Source organism: Sarcophilus harrisii, chromosome 6, assembly GCF_902635505.1.
Source record: "Sarcophilus harrisii chromosome 6, mSarHar1.11, whole genome shotgun sequence".
In the NCBI taxonomy this organism is placed as follows: domain Eukaryota; kingdom Metazoa; phylum Chordata; class Mammalia; order Dasyuromorphia; family Dasyuridae; genus Sarcophilus; species Sarcophilus harrisii.
Genome location: NC_045431.1, coordinates 91,277,480 through 91,289,719, shown reverse-complemented (window position 1 = coordinate 91,289,719; position 12,240 = coordinate 91,277,480). Strand labels below are relative to the sequence as shown.

The 12,240-nt window shown below is 33.6% G+C and overlaps 1 protein-coding gene across 3 annotated transcripts in view; it reads right to left on the bottom strand.

Moving 5' to 3' along the window:
• TMA16 (translation machinery associated 16 homolog) overlaps positions 1 to 12,240 on the bottom strand; it is a 97,486-nt gene that overhangs the window by 72,896 nt on the left and 12,350 nt on the right. For all 3 annotated transcript variants that reach the window (XR_004230289.1, XR_004230290.1, XM_003773095.4), the window contains exon 2: positions 7,812 to 7,924. Coding sequence is in view for 1 of the 3 variants with exons in the window: in XM_003773095.4 (XP_003773143.1) it covers positions 7,812 to 7,924 (113 nt within the window). In the remaining 2 variants the exon portion in view is untranslated. The remainder of the gene's footprint in view (positions 1 to 7,811; positions 7,925 to 12,240) is intronic.

Genomic DNA, 12,240 nt, shown 5'->3' with positions numbered 1-12,240 from the left:
TTTCTGGATGCAGAGAATATCCTTTGTAGCCAATTTAGGTATTTATAATAGTCAAAATGACTTATTTGCTCAAAGCTATTCTAAAGGCAATACTGCTATTACTGTATAAAGCACTTTCTTGGTTCTGCTCATTTCATTCTTCATTATGAAATGCAAATCTATTCATATTTTTCTAAGATCATCAAGCATATCACATTTCATAGTGTCACCGCATTCCACCACAATCATATAACTTCTTCAGCCATTCCTCAATTAAGAGGTATCCCCATAATTTCCAGCTCTTCACCACCAAAAAAAGTTGCTATACATATTTTAGAACATATAGGCTCTTTTCCTTTTTTTCTAGTCATCTTTGAAAATAGATCCAACAGATATAACATCACTTTTCTTTATGCTTACTATTTCCATAGTGACTTATTTGAGGTCTTGAAAATCTCTTCTGAGGTTTTTCAAATCTCAAAAATTACTAATTCAAGAAAACATTATTTAAAAACAAAATCTAATACTTTAATATAAGAACTTTATGATGTCCACTGCAATCATTAACTTCAAGAAAAAGGGATAAAGGGGCAGTTTAGTGGCACAGTGGACAGAGCACCAGCACCAGTCAAAAGAACCTAAGTTCAAATCGGGCCTCAGACACTTAACACTTCCTAGCTGTGTGACCCGGGGCAAGTCATTTAACCCCAATTGCCTCAGCAACAACAACAACAACAACAAAGGAAAAACAAAGAAAAGAAAAAAGGATAAATAGAAAAGGAAGGGAAAAAAATCTCACTATGTTCAATTCAATGGCTTTTTAATAATCTCCATAGCTAGAAAGGGCATGAGAGTATTATTGCAACGCAGGGAGAAATGACTTCCATAATGGACACATAACCCAAGTTTCCATTATCAAAAACAACTGGTTCACACTTTGAATTCAGGGATCTGGAAATCACTGTTTAAGTACAGCTATTTTGATGTCATTCTCATGTCAATATCCATACCTCCTCATTGCCTACAAAACATAATCCAAATTTCTTAACTCAAGGCTAGAATCTGATCCAACCTATCATGGGCATTATTTTCCATAATACTCTAATACATATTCCACTACAGTCAAGTCATTACAGCTGGCCTCATCACTTCACACCTGGACTATTGTAGAAGTCTACTGGTACATTTGTCTACTACAAATCTTTCCACATTCTAATCAACACCCCACCTCAAATGTCAAAAGGACACAAAAGCATAGGTTACACCATGGGACTGCCCTCACTACCCCAATTTAATCAAGTACAGAAGCTTCCTATCGTACAATTACAAGAACAACTATAAAATCCTGTTTGGCAAAGTCTTCTATATCCTGTCTCCTCCCTATATTTCCAGTCCTTTAACCCTTATGTGCCCCCCCACACCCCCCTCCTTCACACCCAACCTTGAATATTTTACAAAACAGGGACAATGGCCTTCTTGCTGTTCCAGTGTTGGTTTGCCAGTAAATACTCTCCACTGTCTGCCTCCTGCTTCCATAGCTTTCTTGAAAGCTTTTATTTGCACCCCTTATTTCCTGTGCCTTTCCTCTGTTAAATTTAATTAACCTTAAATATAATAGTATACAAATTGTCTCCCTGTTAGATTCTGAGTTCCTTTTACCATTCTTTGTCTATATAACATCATGCCCAGTACATAGTAGGTACTTAAAAAAAAGTTTTTAAAATCTTTTTTTTTTCTACATCATAATGATTTTGGAAAACAGAGAAAGGATTATAGACCAATCTCCCTAATGAATATTGATGCTAAAATCTTAAATAAGATAGCAAAAAGACTACAGAAAATCATCCCCAGGATAATACACCATGATCAAGTAGGATTTATACGAAGAATGCAGGACTGGTTCAATATTAGGAAAACTATTATTATAACTGACCACATTAATAACCAAATTAACAAAAATCATAAGATCATCTCAATAGATGCAGATTTGATTTGATAAAATCCAACATCCATTCCTATTAAAAACACTTGAGAGTATAAGAATAAATGGACTTTTCTTTAAAATAATGAGTAGCATCTATTTAAAACCATCAGTAAGCATCATACGTAATGGGGACAAAGTGCAACCATTCCCAAAAAGATCAGGAGTGAAACAAGGTTGCCCACTATCACCATTACTATTCAATATTGTATTAGAAATGCTAGCTTTGGCAATAAGAGTTGAAAAAGGGATTAAATGAATTAGAATAGGTAATTACAGAAACCAAATTATCACTCTTTGCTGATGAAATGATGGTATACTTAGAGAACTCCAGAGATTCTACTAAAAAGTTATTAGAAATAATCCACACCTTTAGCAAAGTTGCAGGATATAAAATAAACCCACATAAATCATCAACATTCTTCTATATCACTAACAAAAATCCAACAGAGTTACAGAGAAATTCCATTTAAAGTAACTTCTGATAGTATAAAATATTTAGGAATCAATCTGCCAAGGGAAAGTCAGAAATTATATGAGCAAAACTACAAAACACTTTCCACACAAATAAAGTCAGATCTAACCAATTGGAAAAATATTAAATGCTCCTGGATAGGGTGAGCAAATATAATAAAGATGACAATACTATCTAAACTAATCTATTTATTTAGTGCTATACCAATCAGACTCCCAAAAAACTATTTTAATGACCTAGAAAAAATAACAACAACAAAGTTCATATGGAAAAACAAAAGGTCAAAAATTTTAAGGGAATTAATGAAAAAAAAAAAATCAAATGAAAGTGATCTAGCTGTACCAGATCTAAAATTATATTATAAAGCAGCAGTTACCAAAACCAAGAAATAGACTAGTTGATCAGTGGAATAGGTTAGGTTCAAAGGACAAAACAGTGAATAATTTTAATAATCTAGTGTTTGACAAACCCAAAGACCTCAGCTTTGGGGATAAGAACTCACTGCTTGACAAAAATTGCTGGGAAAATTGGAAATTAGTATGGCAGAAACTAAGCATTGACCCACACTTACCACTGTACATCAAGATAAGGTCAGAATGGATTCATGATCTAAGCATAAAGAATGAATTATTCTTTATAATAAATTAGAAGAACATAGGATAGTTTACCTCTCAGACCTGTGTAAGAGGAAGGAATTTAGAACTAGAGATCATTATTGAATACAAAATATAAAATTTTGATTATATCAAATTGAAAACCTTTTGTACAAATAAAACTAAGGCAGACAAGAGTAGAAGGGAAGCAATAAACTGGGGAAACATTTTTACAGTCAAAGGTTCTGATAAAGGCCTCATTTCCAAAATATATAAAGAATTGACTCTAATTTATAAGAAATCAAGCCATTCTCCAAATTGATAAATGGTCAAAGGATATGAACAATTTTCAGATGAAGAAATTGAAACTATTTCTAGCCATATGAAAAGATGCTCCAAGTCATTATTAATCAGAGAAATGCAAATTAAGACAACTCTGAGATACCACTACACACCTGTCAGATTGGCTAGAATGACAGGAAAAGATGACGCTGAATGTTGGAGGGGATGTGGGAAAACTGGGATGCTGATACATTGCTGGTGGAATTGTGAATACATCCAGTCATTCTGGAGAGCTATTTGGAACTATGCTCAAAAAGTTATTAAACTGCATACCCTTTGATCCAGCAGTGTTACTATTGAACTTATATCCCAAAGAGATCTTAAAGAATTGAAAGGGACCTGTATGTGCAAGAATGTTTGTGGCAGCCTTCTTTGTAGTGGCCAAAAACTGGAAACGTAGTGGATGCCCATCAAATGGAGAATGGCTGAATAAATTGTGGTATATGAATATTATGGAATATTATTGTTCTGTAAGAAATGACCAGCAGGAGGATTTTAGCAAGGCCTGGAGAGACTTAGATGAACTGAGTGAAATGATCAGGACCAGGAGATCATTATATACTTCAACAACAATACTATATGATAATCAATTCTGATGGACATGGCCCTCTTCAACAATGAGATGAACCAAATCAGTTCCAATAGAGCAGTAATGAACTGAACAAGCTACACCCAGCGAAAGAACTCTGGAAGATGACTATGAACCACTACATAGAATTCCCAATCCCTCTATTTTTGTCTGCCTGCATTTCTGATTTCCTTCACAGGCTAACTGTACACTATTTCAAAGTCTAATTCTTTTTGTACAGCAAAATAACTGTTTGGACATGTATACATATATTGTATTTAACTTATACTTCAACATATTTAACATATATTGATCAACCTGCTATCTGGGGGAAGCGGTGGGAAAAAGGAGGGGAAAAGTTGGAACAAAAGGTCTTGCAATTGTCAATGCTGAAAAAATACCCATGCATATATCTTGTAAATAAAAGCTACAACAAAAAATAATAATAATTTTGCCCAGTATCACTTCCTTTACCCTATAACAGACTACTATACCATATAACAAATGGTATTTTATTTAAAGACAAAATCAAGAGAAAGGGGGGAGGCAGGGAGAATCAGTATAACCTATCAATACATTTTTTAAAAAGCATAAAAATAGGTGCAAGTGGTGAAATGCCAATAGATTTCCCTCCTCTGCAAAGATGTAGGTTGGGAGTATCCTCCCTTCTTTGTGTCATGTTTGATCTTTATAATTTTACAACATTCACTTTTAGTTTTATTGCATGGATCTTATTTACATTGCTGTAGTCATAAAAATTAAGAAACATAAAAATGTTTCTTAATGGACCACAACATATATTTTTGTACCCCTCTCTGGAATACCCTTTCCAGTGACCTTTACATGTCAAAATCTTATCTCACATCAAGGTTTAACTAAAAAACCTTTTTTTCCTATTCAGCTGAAATTATGCATGAATGAGTATGTGTGTATGTGTGTGGTGTGTGTTTTACACTTTGCTTTATACCACAATTTATTTACTTTCGGTCACCTCCTTTACTACACTGCAAGTTTTTTGAGAATTGGAACCAGTCACATTCATCTCCAATTGCTACTGCCAGCTACTAAATTTGCAAATGCAGTGCACAGTTAGGAACCGTTAGCCTCCACCAGGCTGGTCTTACAAACCCAAATAACATCACAATCTATGTTCAGTATCAGTTACTTAATAAATCATATGGTTGAAATGGCACCCAATCCAATCCTAAAAGACTAAGTAGCCATTGATTATGTGAGTGCTTACATAACTGTGAACATCTCAGTCAGGTCTCTAAACATAAATGGATGAGGAGGAGAAGAAAGGGAGGGAGAGACAGAGAGAATGTGTGTGTGTGTGTGTGTGTGTGTGTGTGTATGTGTGTGTATGCACACTCACATACATGCAAAAGAGGTGAAAGTTATAAAGAGCTTTGAAAAACCAAGCAGATTGTATGTTTAATCCTAGAGGCAATAAGCAACCACTGGAGTGTGAGCAGAGAAGTGACAGTTAAAGCTACACGTTAGGAAAGACATTTTGGCAGCCGAGCAAAGGATGGATGGGGCAGGAAAAGACTTAAAGTAGCAGGCTCCCCAACAGGCTATTACATCAGTCCAGGGTGAGATAATGAGGATCTGCACCAAAGCGGGGTAGTGGCAGAAAAGAGAAAGGGGTATACTTGAGAGACATTACAAAAGTGAAATTGATAGGCCTTGGCAACAGAAAACCATTTGAAATTAAGAGGATCTCAGCATACATTCTTGTTTGACTAATTACTTGCATATGACCCTGAGAAAGTCACTAGGTCTCAATCTGTAAAAAAGAAGAGGTCTGTGTATATGATTCCTAAGATTCCTTCTGGCTCTAAAATCTGAGTTTAAAATGCTATAATCTTTAAAAACAACAAACCCTTACTTATGTGAATTCTCTAATATTATGTGGCTTTAATGAGGACATGATCCATAAGTACCAAGAAATAAAGATAGATTCTCATATGTTAATAATTTCACCTTTGGTTTTCTTATATGAGAATAGATGGCTATCTCCCTATTTATATTTATCTGCAGAGATGTTAAGAAAATAAAAGAGGCAAGAGAATGAAAATTGGCATCAATGCCAATGCCCCCAAACTCCATCTTTCTTCCTTCTGGCTAATCTCTACGCTAAACTCACTGCCCAATTGCAGTGTCAAGAGAGATTGGATGGATTAACTTAAAGGGTTTCCCATTTCAAATTCTTCTAATGATGATAGATAGCTATGAATCTCATGGAGCAGAGCTGAGAAAAAGGAAAATATTAAAGAACCAAAAGGGCAATAGAAAAATGCACAGAATATTAATGTAAACCCATGCAAATTAACAATTAATACATATCATAAGGTAACATGAGAGATAGCAAAACTACATGATCACACATGGTCGTAGATCAGTTTTGGATTGAGAATTTGAGATAAATAACAAAGATATTCAAAAGACTCAATGAAGGCCTCCAATTTGTTACATATAATAGGAATTTAGTAAGATGCTTATTAAGTGAGGAGATATTTTAAAGGGAATTTATAAAAGTGTATCCCAAGTGTATGTAGAATAATTAATTTCAATCTCTACTGGTAGAATGAATAGCCATACCAATGAGAGAGAATATATTTCTATAAAATTTGTATTTATCTGCATGTTGAATTTCACCACAAGAAATAGCATTTTACTATTTCTGTCTTACAAATTGCCTTCTAATTTCCAAACAGAAAGATCTAAATAGAAAATGTTATCATTTTAAGATATATCACTGTTACATCAATCTTTTAATGAAAGTCCAAGCATCAATAATAGAAATAAATATTGGTTGATTCATAAGGAAGCAAACAAAGAAGCATTTAATACAAAAATAGAAATACCTAGCCTACTATGTGCAAGACACTATCATACATTTACAAAAGCCACTTTCCTTGATTTTGTTTGATTTTCTATTTCCACAACACTTGATGTTTCCTTAAGTGTTGCTATGTTATTTTCAAACTGTCCTTAAGTTGCTCTGTTAGAACAAATTGTTCAATACTAAGACATTTACTGAACATTTTATGTCTCTATAAAGATAGCCAAAGGCTTCCTAAGTGCCTCAATTTTTTTTTCTATTTATCCATTTTATTTTTTCTCCATATAACTCTACAGAATTGTGAAGATCATTAAAATTCCAGCAACATTTTAGAAAAAATAATTGTTTCAAAGAAGTATTCAAATAAACTAGTAAAACAGGTTTAGAATCATAAGGGACTAGGGAAAATGGAGTCAAAACTTACTAGCTATGTATACATAAAAATTTTTATTTAAGAATAGGACACCTAAATTGTACAATAGCAATTATTTCAAATTATATTCTATCATAAATCAAATTATAGTCCTTAACACTAAGCAAGGTTTTATTGCATTTTTGTATCCTTTAATAGAAATCTTTAGCTTTAAAAAATTTGGCAACTAAATAAGTTTCCATTTCTCATTAACTTTATTACAAAGGCAGGGATCTGTATCTTCTTTATTTGATCCTTTCTCCACTACTATTGACCTAATCAAGTGTAACAACAGTAGTGGAACTGACAAACTACCATGTGTACAAAAGGTCACTAGTATGTTGATCTTCAGTCCTAAAGAAATATTGAACTACGAAATGTTATATGAATTATGTTAAATGTGTAGAAACAATCATAAAAAGGAGAAAACAGGGAAAGGGTCCAGTTTATAACAGTCATGCCAACATAGACTCATCACGGATACCACTATACCCTATATAAATTGTTCTATCACACATAATCTCCATTAAAATGAGTTCCCTGATTGAGAGCAGAATGCATCACACCAATTACTATCCTCACTGCTTTGTACATTCATTTAAGAGATACTTACTTTTCCTTTTTTTCTTGTTTGTGAGCTTCTCGATTAAGTTGAGCTGCTTTTCTACTATAAGGATGGATAATTTTTTTCTGTTGTCCTGCACTTTTCCCCTTCTGTGCTTTTGGCTAAAATATAGAAGAAAAAAAAAATATATATATATATATATATAAGAAGGAACATACCAGTGCGATTCATTAATAAATCCTCTAAGAAAAGTGATACCTTTGGACTGAAAATATAACAATAACTCTGGGCAAGTCACTCTCCCAGGCAACTCTAAGTCGATCAAGTTGCAGGAGAGGAGTTGATATCCATTAATAGAGGGAGTTTCCTTCTCAGGATTTATCTACCAGTGAAACCACTTGCAAATCTCTCCTAACACCGTCACCCTCCCTCTCCCCCAAAAGAAACATATCTATATAGTGATAAATATTATTTAGTTTAAAATCCACAGTAATTAGGAATTAGCAGGGGATTGTTACAGGAGGTACTTGAGGGTAAGCTGACAGACTGCCGAGACCAATGGAGATGACTAAAAAACTACAAAGAGCAGATACAGGATTATCTACAACTACCCAGCAAAGAAGCAAAGACCCATATGCCTCAAAGGATCCTAGAGCATCACTGTACTGCTACAAAGAACAAAGGGCAGTGCATGAGAAAATAGGATTTACTGAAAAGAACCTTTTCACTTTTCACTGGAATCTGGAGAGTCCAAGGTTCAGGTCCCAGCTCTTTGGCTTACCAGCTGGGAGACTATAAACACATTAAAGCTCATTCATACTGTAGTGCCTATTAGTAAAACAAGTTCCTTGAGGACAAGAACTAATTCATCTTCTAGCTCAATGCCTAAAAAGGTACCTTATGCGGAGTTAATTGTTTAATAAATATTTATTGAATTAAGTGCATAAAAAGGGTGAAAATATCAGCATAAAACTCAAAAGTAAAGGAAGACTACATCAAATCATACAGCAAAAGAGTTTTCTTTGGAAAGCTACAAGACCTCTTCTGTGTTATTAGGTACCATGGTGCAGATCATATAAACACAAGGAAAGGGGACTGCATTGTTCCAGGTAAGAAAAATCTCTATAAAGTGTCAAGTTTAAATTAAATCTAAAAATCTTTGTAACTAATAGTTTTAGCCGTCCACTAGTCTATAGTCTATCAAAGACTAAATAACAAAAAAGGATATTTAAAAATAACTAATGAAAATATAGTAACCTCAGAGTTATACAATCTTCATTCTTATTTAGAGGGTCTTAGAGTAAACTCTAAGATTTATTATAGAGAAAGAAGGTTAATATAGTTAGAACTTTCATTCTGATTCAACTATGCTTGAGATTCCTTTTAATAATTCAGTTATAAAAAGGTAGCCTCAAAGCAGCATATAAATTTATCATGAAGAAGGGAAATATGTAATAAAGTTTAGTAAAGTTCAGAGCACTTTCCTCCTTTTTCATATGATATTAAAATGAGAAAGTAGGAAATGCTTCAGTAACAGTGAGATGAAATAAAATGCTAGAGGTAAAATGTTAATCAATCCATGAAGCCGGTGACCAAACCCAGTATTTCATAACAAGGAAATGAGTCATCTACATCAGTGATTCTCAAGTTTTGCTCCCACAGGCCGATCCAAAATCAAGTCACAATCAAATGTAAGCTTTATTTTTTAAGTATTTTCCACTGCAGATTTCAACACACACACACACACACACACACACACACACACACACACACACACACACGAGTATCTAAATGATATCAATAATGATTATTTTCATGGATAAAAACTGAACTATTATTCTTGAAGAACTTGGTTCTTTTCAATAATGAAGTGATTGAAGATAATTTCAATAGATTTGTGATGGAGAGAGCCATCCACATCCAGAGAGAACTATGGATATTGAATTTGGATCAAAGCATAATATTTTTATCTTTTTTTGTTGTTGCTGTTTTGTTTGCTTGATTTTTTCCTCTTTGGATCTGATTTTTCTTGTGCAGCATGACAAATGTGGAAATATGTTTATAACAACTGCACATGTTTAACCTATATTGGATTATTTCCTGTCTAAGAGGAAGGGAGGGAGAAAAATCTGGGATATAAGGTTTTGTAAGGTGAATGCTGAAAACTATCTTTGCGTGTATTTTGAAAAATAAAAAGCTTTTATTAAAAAAGACAAAAAAGACACTGAAAAAAAGTCATGTGATAACATGTGTGGCATATTTTTCGTAACTGCTGATAATATTCTTAAATACATTCTTTGGGAAAATTCAATAATTTCAGATTATTAAAAACTCAAGACACTTACTATGACTGTTAAAGGCAGTCATGTGGTGCAATGAATAGAGCACTTGGCCTGGAGTCAGAAAGATCAAATTTAGACTAAGGTCTTAGATACTTCCTAGTTGTGTCATGCTGGATAAGTCACAGCTTCTGTTTTCCTCATTTTCCTCATCCATAAAATCCCCATTTTATATAAGTTCATATATTATATATATAATATATATTGTGAAATGTCATAATTATATCATAAATAATAATATAATAAGAACTAATATGAAATAAAAATTATACATTATATTATTTAATAACATATGTAATATTTTATATTGTGTATTATAATAATAGTACCTTGTTCTCAGAGTTATTGTGAAGATCAAATGAAATAATTGTAAAGTGTTTAGCACAGTGTAAGGATACTAGCATGCATAGTAAGTGCTATATAAATGTTAACTACTAGCTATAATTAAAAGCATGAACCATCAGTGGCAAACATTCCCTCAAAGTTCAAACTAAATCTGCTGGAAATGACTCATCACTTCCCCTTTTCCCTCTAAGCTTTTCCCCAGTGTATAATCCATTTACTCTTTATCTTAAGTTATTTCATTAGCTGATCAGATAGCACTTGGAAAATATAGCAATTAATACTTCACATCTATCAAATACTATAAAAATGGCTAAAATATGGGTAGAGATGGTACTTTTGACAAAAATCACAGATCCTACAAGTACATATATACATCTCTGGTTGAATGAATGATAGGTCAGTTGAATCAGAAAACGATGGGAAGAGGCAAAGGCTTCCTCTACTTTCCCAGACTATATTCCCCTAGGACAGGACACACAAATTAATCACTAAGACTACTGTGATACATACACATATGTTTTAAAATATTCTAACCCCAATTATATCCTTTTCACTAAGTAAAAGAAAGTTGTTTTCAAAAGCAAATGTATGATATTTTGCCCACTTAAACAACATCCTTGGTATATATTGGGGAAATGTAGCAAGATAAAATCTAAGTTCTTCTCTGATTGTGAACACTCAAATTTCTGCATGAAAGAATTTATACATATATCTTAAGAGATGAATATTTCACTTGATAGTTATCAGTAGTCTTTGCAACCAGCCAAATGAAGTCACCAAGCATGCACTCAGACAAGCTTACTTCTTAACTGCCATATGATAATAACAAAACCAAATAGAAAAGTTCAGGCTAGTTATTAAAAACTGGTAATAAAAAATTATGTATTCTGCTTTAAAAAAAAAAAAAACCTATTTACTTTAAATAGATATTTGTGAAGATTTATGTAAATCTAGTTTTCTTCTTCCAAAATTGCTGGAGTTTTCCGAGTACCACATTTTAAGCAGAACACAGTCGTCTAAAAAGGAGATCAACCAGAATGGTGGAGTAATTTTGCATTCATGCCATACTTAAGAAGAATTCAATGAAGAAACTAAAGACACTTGGCTTGGAGAAAACAAAACTAAGAGGAGACTGGGTAGTTGATTTCAAAAATTTTGAAGATCATATAGAAGTATTCTATTTGTTCTATTCAGCCCCAAGTATAAAAGAAGTATATAATAAGAACAATAAGGAGACGTTATAGAAGCAGATTATAGCTCAATTTAAGAAAAGTGTTTCAAATAGACCTCTCCTAAGCAGAATGGCTGTCTTGGATTAAAAATCTGTATTTAATAGAGGTGGGTGATCGAACAAAGTCAGGATGACTATTTATTGATGTAACTGCAGACCCAAATTTCATTAGTGAGGGAACCTGTCCCATTAGTGGAGATGAATGAATGTCCTGCACCTGTATGAGGGACAGGAAAGAGTTAATCAAAAGAGAAGAGAGCTATTAAGTTCCTGAGACATCTTCATGTGCTTTAAGTTGCTTCAGATGTTTCTTGCTTCAAAAGAGAAGCTGGAGTAGACCATCTCACTTCAGGTTGGGAGAAAGAACTCTGAAAAGACATCAGAGGAACTGGCAGTCTCCATCATGTCCCTGTTCCTAGCCAGCTACAACAGAAACTTTGGGGGATTTCCCCTTGGGTGAGAAGATATAGGACTCCCTCTCTTGGTTGAGCTGAGTTATCTTGCTCCCAATGGGATACCTCCCTTCACTCATGGTATATATTCTGGTATTATACCTTCTCTG